Here is a 22,072-nt window from a genome sequence, read left to right on the forward strand (position 1 = left end):
AGTAGGGAATTGGAATGCAAAGACAATTGCAGTCAAAATAGAGAACTTTTACTGTGCAAATTTCAAACATCTTTATAAAAAATCAATACAAAACAATTGTGCAACTTAAAATAATTATACTTCTGTATTATGTTTGAGGTATATTCACATTCAAATAAATAGTAAAACAAAGTGAACTGAACAGCGTGCAAAGGTAACTGGCATAATAAATACAAAAAGGTGTGCAACTTGCATTGGTTCCCAGGTACTGTATTCAAGTAAATTAGAAAAGAATTGACTTGAATTGCTTTGAGGACGTCAAACAAATAAAATAGTCAAATAAAATGATGCAACTTGCATAAGTTATAACTTCCTTCAAAAGTATTGCTTCAAAACCAGTATTGAACATATAAAATAAATATATAGTACAACTTAGCTCACAGGATTATCCTGTATAATGCAAACAATAATCACACATTTCAGCATTTACAAATTTTGAGCCAGGAAAACCAGACGGTCCACAGCATCTGGTTTGAGTGCAGCCCTGTGGCAAGTGACAATATTGCCACCAGTGCTAAACACTCTCTCAGATGGAGCACTGGTGGCAGGGATGCATAAATACTGCCGAGCAAGCTTGGCAATCCGAGGGAAATTTGTTAAGTTGGGGATAGCTACTTGGCTAAAATATTTTCTGCTCGGTATTTCATACCTAGGATCCAGCGTGTGGATCATCTTCGTGAAGCCTTCCTTTTCGACAGTACTCAGCGGAACCATGTCTTTGGCTATGTGGATATTGATCGAATTTGTGATCTCGACCCACCGTTTGCTCTTTTTATCGTAGGCAGTCCCTCTAGCAAACGCGTCTCGAAGTGTCATTTGGCTCGACTTATTTAGCTTTCCCCGTGTTACCTGCTGATGTGGAGGGTGCTGACCTTAGCTTCATGCATTCTTGATATTCCACGACATGCTTGCGGCTTAGGTGGTGGAGCAAATTGCTCGTGTTGCCGCCTCCGGCGACAACTTTAGCCCGACAACACTTGCATAAAATGGATGTTTGGTCGACGTCGGATTTTTTAAAACCAAAAAACTTCCAAACAACAGACACGGCTCCTTTTTTTGGCACAAGTTCTTCTGTGTCAGCATGTTCTGCAGCGTCGATTCCCGAACTTTCCATGGTTATCCTATCCATTCACAGTTACGTTACTCCACTCCACGTTACACCACTCCAGTCACTGTTTACCTCCCCTCGCAGTCGCACCATGCGTGATTAGATGCGCAACAGTGAAAAGGGTCCTGACTGAAACAGTGTCGATCGGCACAGCGTTCCGAACGTTGTGTAATCAAATGCACCGGTATGGCGGTTTATTACAAATTCATATCATAACGAAAATATAAACCGGTATTCGGTGCGAACCGGTATACCGCCCAGCACTACTTTGGGTGTTGGACCTGGACTGAAATCGCTACCTCATGCACACCCCCCTCCCCCCAACTTTGCGTGCACACCTATGCTATACAACCCTTATAAAGCTACATTATAGTTTGATAAAAGGTACTTGAGTTCTTCCTTAAAACTCACTGGAACTCACAAGACTCAAACCAAGAACCTTCTGGTCTACCAACCAGTGTTCTATCTCCATGAGCTATGGGTCCAGATGACAGCTCTTTGCTTTTACTTGTATTTGACTCCTTCCTTTAGAGGCAGACACCTTAAAAGTCACTGGAACGCAGAAGGTTTGAACCCACAACCTCCGAACATCGAGGCAGCTTCTTATCACGTTAGTCATTTGACCTGACAGAGTTGGATGTTCCTTTGCATATTTGACATTTTCATCTCAGGGTTGGACCTCAAAAGACACAGTACAAGCACTTCCTGGTGAATGAGACTTCATGGTCGGACTTGAACCACTGACCTTCAGGTTCCCAAGCAAAGTCCCTACAGACTTCGCCACCAAGGATCCATCAAAGGTGTTCTTTGTTATTAGTATAAGTCCTCATTCAAAATCTAACGCAAGTAAAAGTAGAACATCAGAATATACTGAAAGTACCAAAAGTAAAAGCAGTACTCAGGGAAAGCACAAGTATCTCCAAATTGTACAGAGGTACAGTACTTGAGTAAATGTACTTTGAAACCATCCTCCACTGGCTATAACTCAGCTTACAGTTACAGTGTTTCAGTCATTTCATGTAGTTTTATTGTTGTTGTTATAAAGTGACATAAATAACTGTAGAAAAGGAATTCTATCCCCCCTGACTGAGCTCAATGTTTACACTCATCTATCGGATCCTAGACCTTCGACTACTCTGTCTCATACCTCTATTATGGACCTATTTTATTTAGCTACCTTGTCCGATAATCAAAACCCGCACATGCTAATCATTCTAACGAGGATTCGAACACACAACCTCAGGTGTTCCGACCGGTCACATATCCTCTGAGCTATTTGTCCTGATACGTTATTGTTCCGTAGAGCTTATGACTCCTTCATTTGGGTTTTTGGACCTTAAAGATGAGTGCACCTGAAAAGCCTCGAACCTACAACCTGCAGTCTCACAGTATGTCTTCTATCCCTCTGAGCTATTTCACCTGACAGCTATTCCTCGAATAACACCTGCAGCCTGTGAATTATATTTTTATATGCCTTCATATCATCTTGGTTCAATTAAAAAGTCAGTTGTTATTTCAGCATTGTATTATTTAGTTCACCTGGAGTAAATCTAGCAGCTACCCTGCAGTATACAAAGCCATTCAAACTAGCTGCACCTTTACCAGCTCTGAGAACACTTTAATGATCAATCATTATAAAACAGATCAGAGATATTATTCTGAAATGGACCAATCAGACAATGACTACTTTTACTGTCGCTACTTTAAGTACATTTAGATGAGAGTACTTTCTACTTTCACTGGAGGAACATTTAGAATACTTTTACTGTGACAGAGTATTCCTACACTCTGGTACTTCACTTAAGTAGAAGTCCCAGAGTTCTTCTTCCACTGTTCGTATGTCTGTAATAATCACAGTACCTGACACGCCAACTCTCCGTGATGTCCGAACAACTCCGAAGCACAAATGTGAACCCCACATTGCTCCTGATGGCGATGAGTGTGTGGGAATGTTAGTCTCCCACTCATCAAGAATATACAAAGAAGAATGAATCCTTAATTGTCCCGCAGATCGTCCTACATTCTGCATTTTACCCAATCTAGTGTTGCAAGCAGTGGGATGCCAGACGCCAGAGGAGCAGCGTAGGGAACAGTGCCTTGCTCAGGGACACCTTGCAAGATGCAGCCCAAAGTGCTTAACAGCATAGGATAAGATACAAAATAAGGCGTGAGGAACATAATTAAAACATGTTATAAACAAACCTTTAAGAGTTTTATCACAGAAACCATAAAACATGAACAGTGATACCACTAAAGTAACCCAAAATGAAAAGGCAATTAAAAAGATAGGTCTTTAATTGACTTGAAATACACAGATATACTATTTTACTTTACTCAATTTGTAAGATGTAGCCCTAGATGTTATGCTTTTTGAATGTTATGGTCACTTTTAGGCCCTTACACCATATAACAATCTTGGTTTTTGTTCAAGAAAAGAAATACTATATTAATCCAACAAGGGTTTCTTCAAAATTCAAAAAGGTAGGTATCTGCTAACAGCCTCCCCCCCTCTGTAAACGCAGTCTGGCTGGCCTTTCCAAATTAATTAGCTGAAGGTTGATTTAGAATTCATGAGTAAAGGCTGGCAGCATCCGTCAGGAGCAACAGCAGCCTCCTCTCTGCCAGCCCACAGCTCTACTTCCTCCAACAACTCCTACAGCTGCATCACAAGTTTGTTTGGCTGTGTGGACTTTCCCCGCACTCAGCGACGCTTTGAGCCTCTCACTGAAGGAATAATGTGCACAAATGAGCAGCAGTCTGTACACGCTGACAGTCCGTCTGGCTAAACGATGCACGGTGATGATGCTGTGAAGGGAGAAATAAGCAGAATGGAAGATTCTAAATTCTCCTCGTGTACAGGATGAGGAGCCGGCGCATTTTGCTTGAATTCATCCCCTTCGAACTTGTCCTGCTCCCTAATTGAAACCCCACTCCTCGGGTAGGCATTACATTAATTCTTCCAGACAGAGGCTCTTATCAAAATGCAGCAGGCCTACTCGGGTAAATAAAGGTCTGGCAAGGGGAAGGCTGCGGCGCGTTACAGCTCAGCCGTGGGCGCATATAAAAAAGATATTAGATCCATTCTAATTATGCTCCGCGAAACATGGCGGCTCGGCCATCGGCGCGTACAGTAGAGGTCAGAGGGAGAGGTACGGCAGTGATTATGAAATCGATAGCTCTCCACGTAGGGGCCAACGGATTGTAAAAGGCCAATTACCACGACAGCTGCCTCAGCAAACGCAGGGGGATTTTTTTACTGCGAGAGTGGGAATAAGAAGTGTTACCCATGCTGGAGGAAACCTCACTGCTGCATTCCCCACAATGTGCGCTACACTAACCCATTTTCTCCTAGGTCAATATTGTCCTGAGGCTAGAACGCCCTGGAAGCAGCTCCTCTCTTCTCAGGCCAACTTCACGCGAGGATCCCTTTGATGAGCACACATTCTGTCTAATTAATGAGGGGATTTTCACCAGCCCTAATTCTTCCGATCTCATTAAAATCCACTCTTCAAATGTCTTGTCCTAGAACTACGCCTGCCTGGTGTAAAGGGGAGCATCGGCTCCATGTTTAGCTCCGACTCCCGCAGGCCCTGGTTCTGATGCGGTCAGAGGGTCTCTGGGTAAGCCAGGGGATCCCCACAGGAGACACCAATCGGCAAAAAATGTGAGCATGTTGGGGCCTTGACTTCCATTCCATTTAACTATGTGTGCCAGGAAATTCTGAATCAAACCTCAAATGACAACAAGGTTGCTTTCCATTCTGGATTTAATTCACTAACCAAGACAGAGAACAACATGTAGCTGAACAACATGAAGGAAAAAGTTTCAACTTGCAAAGATTCTACCTAAAACTTAAATCTACTACAAGCACTTCACGCTATGACTCATCAGATCTACAACTGTATTCCCTAATGTGACATCTCTGTCGCAGTTTCCGCCTCCGTTCCCCATCCCATAATCAATGCGTTAACTGCACAGCACCAGGAGACTCGAGTAATTCATCATTCAAAATGTTGCTGCAGCACTGATGCAAGCAGAGCTCTCACCACGACCACACTGTCATCGCTCTTCAGGGGATTTGTCATGAGCGTTGTGCTGAGTCATGTCTTCTGTGACAAACACACACTGTTCACACCACTACAGGTAAGGGAGTGCTCCTAAAAATACAATGCTCCAGGTATTCTGGCTGCGCTCGCCCTCTGCAAATGTCACCGCTAATGTGCAAACTGTTTTGGCTTGAAATTAATTCACATCAATGCAGCTGTTTTCTGTGACAAAGCTCTGAGAAGTCTACCTTTAACATCCTCCTCAGCAGCGTCAGTGACAGGCTGGAGAACATTTAGCATCCATGCGTCGGTGGAGAGCTAAAAGGGAGAGAGAGCATTGGACTTACACGAGCCTCACGCTGACATTCTGGCCAGGAAACATTTGTACATTTTAAACTGAAAGGCGAGCTAGCTTTACACATTTCACTCAAGTAAAATCACTGTATGAAAAATAGATGATGTGATTCCACCCTCGTTCAAACTGTTGGGCCATTATGGAAAGGTTGTACAATCCCACTGTTGCTTCTCGAAAGGAGAATTTTTCTCCATGGAAAGATCAGTATTTGTATATCATTATTCGCCCAAGTAGAGCTCAAATAGAAAAATGAAGAACAGTTGTGGTTGAGAAGAAAGATTGGTATTCTTCTCTGCCGCGCAGTCAGTATTTTTCCACCTCAAAGTCAGTCTGTCTACCAATAAGTCCTAACATTGTTCAGGCTTTTATTGCAGCACAGACCCCGGAGAATTGATTACATTTCTGTCTTTCTTTTATTTGTCACGAAACAAAGCAAACCTCGTATAATTCGGAGTGCTCGCCATCAGTGGTGAATCTCTCTCCTGCTCCTCTGGGATCATCCAATCGTATTCAAAATGAACAGCAGTGTTTTTAGGCCATAGCTGTCTGCCGCTGTCATGCTGGGCCTCCTGCACCTGCTGACATACATACTGTATACATTCACAGGTTAGATAGCAGCAGGGCTCCTCACTGCACATCTTATAAATATTCAATAGACAATTCATTTGATATACGCATCGGAGTGACTCTAACAATAATGCTGCCTACACATGACACGCAATAATGGGAGCAATTTAGACGGCGCGCAAGTTAAAGTTAGCTAGCGCTTTCATAGACGCTATGAATTTGAATAACACCCCAATAATTCAAAGTAAGCAGTGATGTCTTGCGGAGAATGACGGGAGCATCAACCTTTATGTGTGTGGCAATAACAGGGAAGACATTCTTATTCTAACATTTGAAAATATGAAAACTGTTCAGATTTGAAGGAAAAATAAGGGTTAAACTTCCGGGTTTAGGATAAAGAATTTAACACCAAGCCTGACTTTGAACTCAACTGCTTTCTTGTTTTTGAGCATGATGTTAGTATGCAAAAAAACACAAATAACTTGCTTATTTTATTACGATGATACAAGAAATGTTCTCTAGAGAAAGTGATTCTGAGAACCAGCTTTTGGCACTTATTTCCCTTTCCTTAGCTTCATTTCACAGTCCCTTCTTCACTGTGCAGTGTGTGACAGCTGGAGGCCACCGTACACTGAAGAGCTATAGTGTTGTCATCTTTTGCTCGCCTCTCTCCTGCCCAACTGTCCGATAAAAATCTATGGGAGAAATGGATGAAATGAAACTGCATTTTCAAAAAGAGCTCACAGGACAAACAGCTGGAGTTGTTTAATGCGGCGTGTTGTCATGGTTTGAGTGCTATTGACAACCTGGCAGGTGCCGGCTGGCAAGAGAAACACTTTCATCGATCGGGCCGGCCCTCGGGGCAACGACGTGCCCCATCACAGCAGCAGTCAGAGGGGGCCATCCTGACCACTCAGCACAGCGCTGAAACCACCATTTAAATGGGAGGACAAGGGGCATCCCTCACTGTCCATTAACATCCCGAGGGGCCCCGGAGTGCGGGTCATTAAAGGCAGCTTTACAACCAGGGCTTGTAAACGGAGGTTCTCCTGCTGGAGGAGAATTAGTCATGTGTCAAATGATTTGGTATTAATCGTGCTGCAAATACGAGGGCGTTTTTAAGCCATTAGCATGCTGCAGTGAATGTGAGTTTACTCTTCTGACGGACCTGGCCCTGTCTTTATCAATACTGGGAGTTATATGATAGTTAAGGGAATTAAACTTAATTTAATGCATGACTTTCGAACAAATGCTAAAGCAAGTGCCTTAGGATCGAAAAACCCACATTTAGAGAACCTAGCTGACTTCTTACCTGTTATAAGTGTTACAATATCGTGCTAATAGTGATAATAATAAGGCAGCATAGTGCCGTGGGTTCAGCCTTCAACTCCTCTTTCCAAGTGTAAGTTTGTTAACTGGGGGAATACCACTAACCCAGTTTCTCTGAGCTCATTTAAACACCACATCCCCTAACTGGGATAAGCAGCTCATTTATGTCCATGTCAACAAAGTGTATATGTGAGAGTCACAAACTGGGGCAACGATTAGCCAATGAGCTTCTCCTTTTTTTGATTTAGTTTAGCACCAGTCATGGAGGGGGGTGGGGGCAGCACAACAAAAGTTTAAACTATCATTGATTGGATAGGGTGAGAGAAATCAGGTGAAGCAAACACAAAATAACAGAATGCAAAACAGAGCAATCAAATACAGAGCTGATGCTAATGCTAATATGAGCTAGCTAAGTGTGAGCCGCTAAACACTAAACATAGTTTTTGATGCTTTTCTTCAACTGTTCTTTATTAATTTACGGAAACGGAAAATTGAGCATTAACTTAACTTGCCCCATTCAACTGTCAAGGAAGGCATTTATGTATGGATAGTTATTATTTTAATCACCTGTTCTTTGGTAACCTACAAAATGAGTTTGTGCAAAAAAGTTTGAATGTGTTCTTGAATCACAAAAACAACAAAACAATTTCTACTGAATTTCAATCACCACTTTCTTTCGTTTGGCTTTCAGGGCTTCCATAACTTGCGACTAGATAATAATGAAACAAAAATAATCGAGTTTATAAACTCCAAGGACAGATACAGAGTGACATTAGGAGATACATCAGTGCTGTGGGCTGAGGTACTCTGTGACATTTTGTGTATTTTGGTGTGCTGTAAGATGGAAATGTTGCTCCCAGCACCTCACACTGATGCGGCATACATTATTCAGAAAATCAAGGGCGACCAGCTCTCCTGACGTGTAGCCAGAGGCACTTTATCGAACCGAGGCGACCCTTTGCAGCATCATTTGCCTTCCTTTAAATGTCTGTATTCTACCAACTGTATATTTGTGTTGCAATTTGTATTCCATTTCCCATTATTGCTGCTGGAACGGAGGCGTCTCTGTACCGGTCGTCCTCTTGGCACTGATGTACGGCGATGGAAGAGGCGTTTTGTGGAACACTTGTTCACACACATTCTCCTGGCTTCAATGGAAGCTCTAAGCCACACAGTGTACGCCTCAAAAGAGAAGATTAACAGTGGGAGATAAAAAGATCCGGAGAGAGTGTGCAGACCGTGGAAATGAGATGCTGATGCTGTTAGCTCATTTGTCACTGTTGTCCTTCGCAGGAAAGTCGCTGTAAAGTATTCATGGGCTCCTTTTACTTTACATTCTCCTCTCTGCATTAGATCACTATTGACTCGCACACAGAACAGAGTCTTTGAGAGAGCAGCGATGATGTGCCAGCGTGATATTCCAGCTGAGGCAGAACGTCTGCTAAGGCATACCAAAACCAGAAAGACAATTCCCCCGCCAGTTTACCCACTGGCTGCCGCATACGGGTGGAGAGCAAGGTGGAATAAATATAGACTTGATTAAAAATTAAGCCAGGAATCAATTCCCACAATAAATTATTCACCAAACCAGCAGTGGAGGCGCAAATTAAATGCAGACAAAATAATCAGAGAAAGGATAGGATTGAGGCTGTCAAAAGGATCCTTCTTCGTATGGCTACAGAGGACTCGTAGAATGGGACAAGGAAAGCATCAAGAATGTCTAAATGTGTCCACAGCAGTTTGGGAAACCAGGTGTGAGGAAGTTAAACATTCAGAAAACTGTTGGGGCGGTGTGATTGGCTGTCTTCCACCGAAATGCCTTGGGTAAACCAGCATTGACATACAGTACGAGATGCCGATTCATGTTGCTCACCTTCAACCAAAGCCGTCTACATAGATGGACACATCTGAAACAAAAATGATGAATGCTATTAATTCCATTGTTTCAACTCCAAACACAACAAAGGGGTTGCTGTTTAATTCCACAAAGCAGTTCAACCAAACATGCTTGTTTGATATTGTCTGGCCTTAATTGTGCATCAAACACGCTCCCCAGCATCGTCCTCCCTATCACCTGCTCCTGTAATCAAATTTATTCTCTCATCGCTCCGAGCTGAATAAAACATGAGGGCTATTTGCATCCCTGAAGAAGCACGGAGAGTGCAGAGAGCTCACAGTCTGCTTGCTGTCTCACAACAGACAAAGTGCTTCTCATGGTCAGCGGCGGCCATATCTTCATCTCCACAAAACCCTTTTGGTTCAAGTGGAGGTTGCACACACTGGTAGTGGAATACAGAATCATCCAGCGACTACTCCCATCCCCTCTTGGCTTTCTTCTGTGCTCCACCCTTCTTGGCACTTCAGCCATCGCCTGTGCTTTGGAGATATGCAGGCTTGAGATGTGCCTTTGCTTTGTGTCAAGAATATATCTCACCTTGCACATGGAGGAGTTATTTGTTTTGGCTGTTTAAGGAAAGGCGGATTTTCTTAAGGTTATAAATACGAGGAAATGCTCTGTGGAGTATTTAGATGCAAATCTTTAGATTGTCACAGACAAATCAATTAAAATAGTGGAATCAGAGAGGATTTCCTGACTGCAAGATGCTTATTTAATCCCTTATCTCCTTCAGGAAGGTGATGACTTCTCTTCCTAAATCCCTGGAAGAAAAATAGAAACTGCTTCCTCAGAGATATGACAGTCAGTATCTGTAAAGAGCACTCCTCTGAGACAAGATTGAAGGAAGTGTTCCGAGGGAGGCCCGCCTGCTTTATCAGATGCGCATCCCTGCTATGTCCATGTGGACGGCCCCTTAAGACGGAAGAAATGTTTAAAATTAGGTCATCCATACGATATCCTTCTCTGACGTCCAGTGTTTTCCACTCTGCCTGTAGATGAGCTGCTTGTCTGATAACATCCGGGTAGAAACGCTGAAGATGAATGTGTCCCACAGCCACTCTGCCTATCAGTGGTGAGCACCGACCAAAAAAAAGCGCCCGGAAAACTATCTCTTCACCCCTCCTCAGTCACGGACAGCTGCTGGGAGGATAAAAGAGAAAGGTAAAGGATAAAGGGCACAGGGTGCAGCTTTATGGATTTTTTAACATGTATGTTTGGGGAGCTGTGGGGGCTTTTCAATGGCTAACCCACCGTACAATCGTGGAGCCAAGAAAAAGCCTAAAGATAGTCGATTTAAGAATGACAAAAAGCCCGGGTGCCAAACGATTTTCGCCCCCAGCTGAAAACCATTATCTGGAAATGGGTCAGAGCAGGCACAAATGAGAGGGAAGATGCCAAGCTCTTCACAAGGCGGATTTCAATTTCAAAGAAGAAGTACACGCGGAAAGACTTTGGAGTGCGTGCGCTTCCACATGCCCTCGATGGAAACACGCACAGATCCTGGTAAACATGTGCCGGCAACACAACTGCCGTGCGTGTTAAAATCACTCGAAGGCTGTCTGAAAGCTTAACCTTGAAGTCGAGTGAAGCGGCACAAGATTAAAAGGTGCTTTATGTTGTGTTCCAGTGGCTATTTAAACGTTTCGCAGCAACATCCCCACTGTTCTCTCGCTATACGAAAGAACTCTGGAGCATAAAGGGAAGGAGAGCTACGCTTTGTAAATTAGGTGTTTAATCCTCAGGTTTCCATGGAGGAAAAGTGGACTCAGAAGAGGGAGAAGCTTTTGGCATTACAAAAATGACAGCAAAAGGACAGACAGTATTCACACTGTGCTTTCAACTTAGTATACAAGTGCTTTTCCATTTTCTAAGCACTTAAATCATCACTTTAGACAGAAATCGTCACTTATGTTAAGGCTTTCATTGTTTTCTCACTGAATCATACTCCTTTGATTTGTCTGCGTCTCATTCATATGCCGGCAGGCCGAAGAGCTGCGGCTCAAACTCCTCCATGCTCCCGAGTCGCAGCGTGGCCTCCTGGGTAAGGCTGGGGTCCATGTTGTCGTCTGGAATCATCACCACCTGCATCCCAGCCGCCAGCGCCGCCTTCACACCGTTTGGAGCGTCTTCAAACACCAGGCACTGAGCGAAGGAGAAACAGAGTGATATCATCCTATAAGCCTATTAGGCGGACAGGATTTCACCCTGAGCGCTGACACCAAAAACAATCCCTTTTCATTTCCAGCGTGATTAGCTTGATATTCCTCAAAGGACTGTTTACCTCTGACAGGTGGAATATCCATTTCAGATACAATGAATGCCTCCTACAATTTCCTGGGCTGTGTTTATGTTTTCGGTCGTTGCACTGAAGATGTGAGACATTGCATATCAAGAAGATGCATGCCAGATCATCCAGGTTGATGTTCTAATAACACTCAGGCTGCTGCTGTTGTTTCAGAGGGATTATTCCAAGAGCATGGCAGCTGCAGAGATGAGACCAGGGTTTTTTTAGATGTGAAATTGGAACACTTGAATGAAAAACTAATCAGGCAGTGTTTGTCTGGTTAACTTTCCAACCTCTGATATTAAAAAGCAACTTTATTTCAAGAACAGTGAGGCCTTCGCTCTGTATTTCGCAACATTTGCTGTTAAAAATAAACCCATACCGACATACCAACTAAATCCATGACAAACTATACCACACTTCCTGTTGCTGCGGGATTAATGCCATGTGCCAGAGGCTAAATAACTCTGTCTATAAAGCCAGCATTTATTTTGTCTAGAGATGCCAATACTAAATCAGTGCCTAAATATGGAGCCTTTATTTCATATAACCATCATTAAATGCTGCAAATTGCCCTTTAGCTTGCATTTGAAATGCTTCTTTGTTCCCTCTTTCATCAACATCTGTGAATTTATTATTTGGTTTTAAAGCCCAGCCTTGACTTTGTGGTTGGAACAGCACTTGTGTGAATAAAGGAAACAGCGGTACAATGAGACTGAATCTCACCAAGCCTCAGAAAAATCCTGAGGACCTTAGTTCGCCTCCATTCTAATACTCAGGTAGAACCAAGAGGCCGAGGAGAGCCTCTTTAAACCCTAATCGACTTCTATGATGTCACTAAGCCTGAAACTGGAGGATGTGGAACAATGATGGTGGGAGTGCACAACGGAGGGCTCTCGCTAATTCCCTTGATTGGGAGCAATTAAAACTGGTAATTACCCAACGAGCTGGTGAAATGACCCTTTAATCTGCTACCAATCCGTGTATCGGATAGATGAAAACAGACCAATGGTTCACCAGTTTCAAAATTGGGGAAATTATCTTTAAAAGCAGAATGGACAACCCCACATGCCTGTAACTCGACTGAAGAAACACAGTACAGTACCCTTTACCTCTTTATGTGCCATTAGCATAACCAGCAATAAATACCTCCAAGAAGATGGTGTTGGAGACGAGCTAGTGCATCCATCTCTGTGATTTCAGCTGGAGCCCTGGAGCGTCAGTACGGCTATCGAAATACATGAAGGACCTCTGTTTATTCTCTGCACGCAATTACTCCTCCAAAGACGTCGATAAGCGTTCTGAAGTAGCCACTTGTACCCCTGCAGGAAGTCAACAACCTGATACCTGCCGGAGCTGGTGCAGGCCAGATGGGGCTCCAAAGCAGGGTCAAGTGCATTAAAGCACTGGGAGGTTTTCTCCACTCTATGCATATTTTGAGTTGGTTCCCAGAAGCAGCTGCTACCTGAATCGGATGTTGTGTTTACTGTCATCCTCCTGGTATTGATGCGATGTCGCATATGCTAAACCAGTCACGATCAACAGCCCTGCCAGCAACCCCTTGAAAGAATCACCTCATGAGCTCGGAATCAAAGCAGTACAATACCTGTGACAGCATCTCCTTTTATGTGTTGTTTGTTTCTCTAGCAACAGGAAGGAAGTGGGGCACACTACAACACATGAGGTCATTCAGAAGTGGTTTCAAGGATTCAAAGAATGGATGGACATAAACGTTCTCATTTCAAATCTCAAGTGCTAGGCTCATCAAACAATGCAGCGTCTCGTTAGCAACAGTTGTTCATGACGCAGAAGCTTCAGACACTCAGCAGTGGGGCCTTTTCTTACCACATATCTTATATTTCTAGCGTCTAACCCCAAAAATCTTTAAAGAAATTATCTGGGAGACCCAAAGTGCTAAAGAGCTGACTCATTCCTGCACTTTTCTATATATTTAAGACATAAGGTAAAGTCAAATATCCCATTTCAAGGTAATCTTTTGGTTTTGCAGTTTTCAAACTACAATTACTACTATTAACTTACCCCCCTCTGAACTGTAGTAGTGCTTCCCGTAATTGCCATCTGTGGTTACAATCTTTTATGTGGCGAAATGTATCCACCTGTTATTGTCACTAAGTGCCGTTAAGTGTACACATTTCTACCTGAAGTGAAGGCAGGAGGAAGCACAGCAGCATCACTATCCGAGCACTGTGGCCCAGATCCATCTCCCCACAGCGACAGAGGTGTGCTGCTTGTTCCATCCAGGAGCAGAGCAGCAAAAGCGTACAAAAAATGTAACAAGGTAAATCCAGTGGAACTCTCTTTGCCAACCTCTTCGGGGGAGATGTTTTCATGCCAACATACACCCTGGTAACTTGAATTCAGAGCTGGTACTATGACTGACTTAAACAGCAAGAAAGAGTAAAAAATACCATCGACTAAAAAAGCAGATGATCCATCGACATCTAGCAATTTGGTTTGCTCTTTGGAAAGAAATTCTATCTGCAATCAAAGAAATGACTGCATTCTGCATTGGCGTCATGGAAGCAAAAACAACCTTTGAATACCGCTTTTCTCTCAAAGGAGAGCACATTACTTGCCATTCACGCAGCAGATCTCAAGCAGATAGGAAATGCAATTCAAGCTTCTTTAATACACTAGTTCTTTGCAGGGATTGAGGAGGAACAGACACATTGGTAGTTACTGTACAGAATGTCAGTGTCACCGAACAAAGTTTCACATGGTTGGACCTCCTGACTTCCCTTCCCTCTGGGTGGAACTGTGAGGAGTCGCAGCCCCCCCCCCACCTTCAAAAGATGCCATCGAAGATTTACTACTTGTCCTCAGGCCTACACCCAAACACATGCAAAATTCATCAGAGCCAACCGAGTCTGCACAACGGGACAAGACAAAAGGGGATGTGGGTTGAGGCCAGAGCTGTGGGCACACACACCATCCCATTGTCGCAAACACAATTGGCCCAATAACACAAAACACAGAGCCACCTCTCAGAGGAGTGTGTGTGATTTGGAGAAAACCCAGGCCTTGTTCGCTGGCACACTTCAATAAGAACATGCCCTGAGTCCTGCTTTAGCTAAGCTCACAGGGGCTGATGTTCCCCAAGATCATTCCTTCATAGACAAGGATCAGATATGGGGTTTCATATTTTTGGATATGTGCATTCACTCTGTACTGTTTAAAGTATAGAGAAAAGGCAAGGATCTAATGAAAGAAGAGAATGATAGTAGAACTGTCCTGGGGAAATCTCACATCAACTCAATTAAATGTTCTCAATACTTTAGCATAGCGCTGTGTCATAATCATGTCATCTGCTGTGTTGAGAAACGGGAAGTGGGAAATTAAGATGAATGGAAAAACTGAGCAGAGAGAAGTGATTCATCGACATTAGGTTCAAAATGAGCTTTGAAATATCTTGTTTTTGAGCGGTAAAGAATGCTAGAGCACTCTTGCTAACTATTTCTGACGCCTGGCCCCTGAACACTGTGTGATTCTGTGTGATCGTAATCTACAGTGGTGAGAGAAACGTGGTAGAATATTTGGTCATTAATCAAAAATGAGTGTGCTTGGATCTCACTGTGAAGCATGTTGACTTTGATGACAAAGAGCCTGCAGCAAATTCACAGAGAAGTAGAAAATGAAGAAACCAACCTACAATCCATGAGTCGGCGCCATTTTTAAACGATGTTCAGGAAGACAAAAAACGTATAGACATAAAATCTAAATCTTGTAAATAAAGAATACCTTTACAGGTCTCTGGCCAACAGTGACATGGGATGAATTTACACCCATTTATGTCACAAGCTTCAACTAGCCACACATTTACCGGCATTAAAGTCTTAAAAACGCTAACGTAGCATCATAAACCTAGCCCGAAATTACATAAAATGCAGGTTCTAACAAAGGCCTCATCACTTTTAGCTCACCTGCAGTTCGACAACCTTAAGCCCCATTAGGACAGGATTAACATTACAGGGAGGGTGTACTCATCTGTAATTTCACTCACCGTTCAGGACAGTATTAAGCACGGGAAATGATAGCATACGGTCCATAATAGAGAGGGACAAGCAGTGGGACAAAGTCAAAAGAGAAAGACAAAAGCCTCTCCGGGGAGCAGGGGCGCTGAGATGGGAGGTGCAGAGGGAAGGCAAAGATACTGTGTGAGGTGAATTTAAGTCAAAAGTTGTACTCTGTCTGAGTTATAACTCATTCGAGTCATAACTCACAGCCACAAAACAGAGACATCATTCAGTGTGGCTCACACTGTCGGGGGATATCATTTTATTGAACTCCCATAAATCTGCTGCGAAATCATGCACTACAGCACACGCTTAGGGATCAAAAGTAAAATCAAAAGTGAACCAGGGATGGCTGTCAGCATTTCCATAGTTAAACAACAAGAAAGGAAGTAATGGCTCCTTTAATGGTGACATTTTAGCATCTGGAGTTGGGTGAGTTGGATATTTTGGTGCTCGCGTTGTTTTCCTGTCAGACAGTTTTCTAGTTTCATATTTGGCTCCTGGCTTCAGAAAGTTTAGGGCGACTGGGATTCAGTTCAAGACGAGGTGTACCGTTTGAAGCCATCTTTTCATCTTCCTGACGACGCATGAACACCCAGCGGAGGTGGCTTTGGAGTTGCAGCTTAACAGATAAGCTTGGTGCAAGTATTGATGAAGTGCTGAATTGAAAAAGTATAGTGACTGATTGTATTCTAGCTGTTACGTTCCCTATGTCCGCCAGTGTGGCGTGTAACACTTTCTTTGTTTCAGTCCCATTTTCCCCCATGTTACTGCTGCACCAGGTTGTGTATTCTTCTCAAATAAAGGGACATCCCATGCCTCCTTGGAACACGCTGCACAGAATACATCCACTATAAGTCTCTTATGATTGACTCGCTCACAGTGTGTATGAGGATCATGTGCTTTACTCAGGCTGTGGCTGCTTTGGTTTCCAGGAAAGCTTCGAGAGAGTAGCAATAAAAGACATCTGTTATTACATGGCTGATGCATGATGTGAAGCTATAACAAGCTGATGTGTTCATGTGTCTGTCAAACACACATGACATATGGGATGAGGGGGAGTCGGACGTGCATGATGCATGTTAGCGTCCTGCGTGCAGTGGCCAGTGAGTAAGTGACAGTGACAGATCGCCCACTGCATCTTCTAAATGATCCCGCAGCCCGGGGCAGCGAGGGATGGGTAACGTTTCCTCCTCTCTGATGTACGGAGCAGCTATAATGCCAGTGCTGATGATGGACAGACTGTGTGCATGTGTTAGCATGTCAAAGGTCACAAAGGCCTAAACGGTTCGACGTTTCTTCTGAGGCCTCTCCTTACCCAAGGCCAAGACGCATATAAGGAGTCAGATCGATGTTGGCAAGAAAATGCCAAAACATTTCTTGCATTCTAATTAAATTACTCATACACTAATAGCTTGACAAATCAAGCAGCTCACAAGGACCTAGATTGAACCCACACCAGCGTTGACATTAGAAAAAAAGATTTCAATTCAATATCCCGAGGGAAATTTGCGAAATCCCAAGAAAACTGACAGGAAGGCTAACACGGAAACACCGACCCACACGTCAGCAGTACACAATGTATTCCTGGCTGACCAAACACCAATTTTGGGGGGGGAATCAGAATCAAATGTAATATACTGTTTTATATTTATTTGACTTGATTCCCTTTTTTCTTTCTACATTCTGATTTATTGTATTGGACATTTTGCTTCCATGTGTTATGTTTGTATTGATAATTGCTTTTTATTTAATTGCACACTCTTGCTAACTTCTTTTTTCTTGAAAGGTATTTTAGTTTCACTTTTCATGTTAATATAAATATGTTTATTTCATATTTTGTGGGTTTTTATCGCACACTCATACTTACCTTCTTATGTATATATTGATGTCATTTTATGTTATTCTCAAATAGAGCAGCTGTCCCAGAACCCAATTGCCCCCAGTATAAATGAAGTATTCTGACGGCAATAATAGAACTGTTTGATAGGACTACAGCGCACGTCTTTGTTGAATTCAAAATGAATCAATGAAAGGAATTATCTGAACTTAAATCGGTGCGTTGTTTGGAATCGACGGCTATGACTCGCGGTTCAAAAGGCTCTTTGTGAGGAGAGACTCACAGCTTGACATGTTTACTGACTGACACAATGCAGTCACACGAGAGGCCGCTATTACCGAGCACATTTTCATCAGGAGATAACTTACCGCTGTCTGAGTGTAAAGAGATTGCAATTGGCTCAAAGAAAAGCTGGTGGACAGCCCAAGGACTTAATCAAAAAACACCATTGAGCTAAACTGAGACAAAAATGCCTCCCTTTGCTTTGCTTGTGATCCGAGGAGGACCCTGCAGCAGGCTTAACACACACATTTGAAGTCTGATGATAAAGCATCGAGCTGGGAAATCGAAACAGGAGGAGGGCCGGCTGTGATCCGTATGCATGTTGCGCTGGTCATGTGCTGCAGTTAGATAGGAGGAACACTTTTAAAATCAACTTGAAACCATTCACTGACCCGTTATATTTATCAGAGTTTATTCCTAAAGCTAAACATCTTGAGTATTTTAAAGGGTGGGGATGAAACACTGAGTGAGCCTCTCAAACGGAGTATTCCTACACCATGGTATTACTAATGTTTGAGAGCCATCTATGGACACCTTTTCCATCATTTGCATTTTGAATATCACAGCAGATGCATCCGTTCTGAGCGACTCTGGTCATGTGTCAGCATCAAAGTGGAGAAAAATAAAAGGATAAAGTGATAAATGATCGACTAAGGTCAACAAAGTGCACTTTCCCTCTTATTGGATCATCCGATCGATGATTCCATATTATGTGAATCCTTGTAAGCCCCTGATTTATGAGGGAAGAAAGAGAATACAAAAATGGGTGTGGGGGGGATGTCCTGGATCATAGTTGCCGTATTGTTGCAGCATCATTATCTGCACATCCAAAGCTCCTGTAGCCGAAAGGGAATTCACTGACTATCCACCCTGTGTGAGAACTTCTTAGTTCACTTTCCATCTACCAAACTGTGGGGGTTGAAAATGGTTCGTAATTAAAAAGGGGTGTAATATTTACAAAAGCCTGGTGCAAAAGCTGTTGATTTAGCATTATATTATTGTAAAATTAAGTGTAATCATTTTGTTTTTTAAGCTCTAGTGGTCACGATAGTGTCTATACTGTAATCCCTTCAAACTGATACTCAACCAGGCAAATCCAGCACCACATTCTCTAAATCCATCCATCCATCCATCTTCTCCCGCTTTTCCGTCAGGGTCGCGGAGGTAACAGCTCATTCTCTAAATATCTTCCAAATTTATAATGAAAATGTTTCTTTAAAACCACAACCCTCTTGTTTCCAAGCTGCTGATTGGCTATAACAATCCATCCGTTATTTCTGAGCAGAGTAATAAGTACTAAAAGGCACTTTTCTTCTTCCCAATACACGGCCTCACTACCAATAGACGCCTATATGGCAAAAACCAAAGCTGTGTTCTACTTTCAAACAGATTAAGTTAACTTTAAACAATCAAAGTGTCTACAGGTGCCCCCTAATGGCCATAGAAAAAGTGCCATTAAAATCACAACCATGGAGGAAACGCATTTAGACGACTTCATGGCCGAGTAGACTCAGCACAATAATGACCGTATGCAGCAAAGGTGATCTGTGGGAGGTGCCGTGTAGAAACGATCAATGCGCCCTTAGCATTGAAAGTGACCTCAACCACTTAACATTTACTTACATTTAACACTTCCACATAAAAACTTTAATTCAAAGAAAGGCATTTGGAAATTGATGGGCTGGTGTGTGTTTGATAAAGGTAAAGAGGTGAATATGGCGAGCTTTGTCAGAGCGGTAATGGTCCTATTTAATGTTCCGATAGAAAAGTTCATGTCTTAATTGTACCTGATTTGAATATCTGGATTATAGAGCCACCCCCAGGTGTAAGGCTTTGTATGATTAATGGCGGGGGAAGAACTAGTTATCTCTGCCTTTCTCCCTCCCTATCGGTGTGTGTGTGTGTGTGTGTGTGTGTGTGTGTGTGTGTGTGAACTCGCTCACTCTCAGCTTTCATTAATCTTATTCAGGCTGCCGAGCACACCTCTGGTAGAAGCTCCTGTTTCATCAACGGTGTTACCTTGGAGTTGTGAAACACGTCTTTGGCTCTGCGTGGAAAAGGGAGCAGAGGTGTTTCTTTCGCTGTCGGTCAGCTCAGACAGCAGCGTGGACACATTACCGAGCTGTGAGGACGCTGGAGTGCTCAGTGAGGGACGGGCTGCCTCGGCTCTGCCTCTGGCTCTCTGAATATCACATTTAATCACATCTTGTTATTCATTTGCTCTGCTGCCAGGGGCATTTACATAAAAGCATGGGAAACTGTTCAGTTCTGTACTTCTTACTATGTTTCATCACGCTAGGAATATTCACCAACAAATCTAATAATGTATACAAGTGATATAATTAGAGTACTAGAGTTTTCTTTTTTACGTGCTGTGATCACACTCTGTATAATGTGTGCTACACAGGCAGTATACAAATAAACATAAGCAGGCAGGGCTTGGTGATTCATTAAAATAATATAATTCTTTCATGTAATTAATTATGCAAAATGTGTAAAATGTTGTAGCTACCAGCTTGATAGGTGGTTGTGGCTCAGGGGGGGGACATCTACCAATCAGAGGGTTCAGAAGTTACCCAGTCTCTGCAGTGGACATGTTGAAGTGCCAATGGGCAACACACTGAACTGATTTGATCCTGTGTATATAACAGATCAGGCAGAAATATTGGATGTCAGCACTACACTTAACTGAAGCGTGTGCTGGATATATCCCATATCTGTAACCTGTAATCTTTGAAAACACGAAATAATGATAGGCATTTTATTATTCTTGCAAAACTGTCAATATGTTTTGGTTGCCATAAAGCAATTATACTCCGGAATATTCCAGAAGATCTTCTTATTACCATGTCTCGGCCTGTCTGTGTGACATGCCTCTCAGTGTGTCTCTTAGCTGCTTTTTTTCATCAGGGTTGAGATTAGGGCAGGGAGAGCTGACAATTGGATGTGTGCTATTACCATATGGCTGTTTCTTCTGTTTACCCCCCTCCCTTAGCTCTGCCTCTGTCTGCTCTGCTTCTTTCCTCCCTCTGTCTTGCGTTGAGGTCGCTCTCCCCTCCTCCTGTCACGGAGAGTGGGAGCAGGGCAGAGTGACGCATCATCATTCGTTATTCCACTGAACACTCTGTCGATTCCCGCTCTGAGCCTCAGTTTCATATCTCATCAAGAAAAATGCCAGCTCTGGCGGTGGCTGGCTCCAGATTTGAAAAAAATCAGGTGCGGCGTTCCACAGGCAGACGGAACGTAAGCCGAGGACATAAGTAAAATACACCGATTCAATTGGATGCCTCAGATTTCCCAGTTAAACAAGGCTGTCAATATCTAAATACAGTATGCGCACTTTTTGAATGACTTCCTTTTGTTGCGCCAGAAGCCATTTGTAAATGCTGGGTTTGATCGTTTATCTGTGATTGATGGTGCCTATATTCTTTTTTATACTGGTGACTGAAAGTGTATTCGGAAAGGAGGGAGCTTTGAACACACTAAAACCAGACAATAAACGTCTTGTGAAGCGAAATGCCTCATACAGACATGTTTGCAGTAAAGTGAATCACGAGTAAGCGCCTACCATTTAGTGCTGGTCACCACTTAACGCATTGCTTACTTCACAAACGTACAATTCAGCTACAGAATATTCAAGTACGCCTTTAAGAGAGCTCACAGCACTTGCCAACGAAAACCACTGTGCAAATGACATTAGAGAATATGCAACATAAAACGGCAAGGTCTCTTGAAAATCGTTTTGTCGCCAGCTATCCCTAACAACCCTTTAATCAAGAAAGGGAGAACGCACATCTACTTTACAGCACATGGATCGGGGGGACGTTACGCATTTATTAAAGACAAATTGTTGGATAAAAGCTGAAAAAGCACGGCTCGGTATTCATGGCGATCCATATTTCCTGGCTGTGATGATAAGAAGCCTCTCGGGTCGCATTTCAAACCGCAAACCCCCTTCATTGATTGGAAAGACTCGTTCTGTCCCCCCTCACATACACGCATTTGTTGGAAGGGGTGACCTTTGTCATCTCCAGGCTGCTGCTCAACTAGCTTCTGAGGTGATTGGTCTTTCTGTAGAAGTCAAGCTTGTAGTCCTGCTCTTCAGATTCCAAGATAAATGGGAGCTGAATGTATTTATGAGCATCCAGAAACTACAGTCCTTTCTCAAATCATAACAAAAACTGAAGAGAAAAACAGAATTCGGGTTTCATAACACCTGGAAGAAGATGTTCCAGTTCTCCTCTCCACAATCATTTATCATATAAATACATAATGAATAGCCAAGTATGTC

At 43.0% G+C, this 22,072-nt stretch overlaps 1 protein-coding gene across 4 annotated transcripts in view; it reads right to left on the reverse strand.

The window, feature by feature from the left end:
• pudp (pseudouridine 5'-phosphatase) overlaps positions 1-22,072 on the reverse strand; it is a 66,148-nt gene that overhangs the window by 8,736 nt on the left and 35,340 nt on the right. For 3 of the 4 annotated variants that reach the window (XM_063877557.1, XM_063877556.1, XM_063877558.1), the window contains one exon: positions 6,866-11,483. The exons of the other annotated variant lie outside the window; for it this stretch is intronic. In XM_063877557.1, coding sequence (XP_063733627.1) covers positions 11,307-11,483 — 177 coding nt within the window. In that variant the 3' untranslated portion in view covers positions 6,866-11,306. Of the gene's footprint in view, positions 1-6,865; positions 11,484-22,072 lie in introns of those variants that run through there. 4 annotated transcript variants of the gene reach the window in all.

Source organism: Eleginops maclovinus, chromosome 24, assembly GCF_036324505.1.
Source record: "Eleginops maclovinus isolate JMC-PN-2008 ecotype Puerto Natales chromosome 24, JC_Emac_rtc_rv5, whole genome shotgun sequence".
Classification (NCBI taxonomy): domain Eukaryota; kingdom Metazoa; phylum Chordata; class Actinopteri; order Perciformes; family Eleginopidae; genus Eleginops; species Eleginops maclovinus.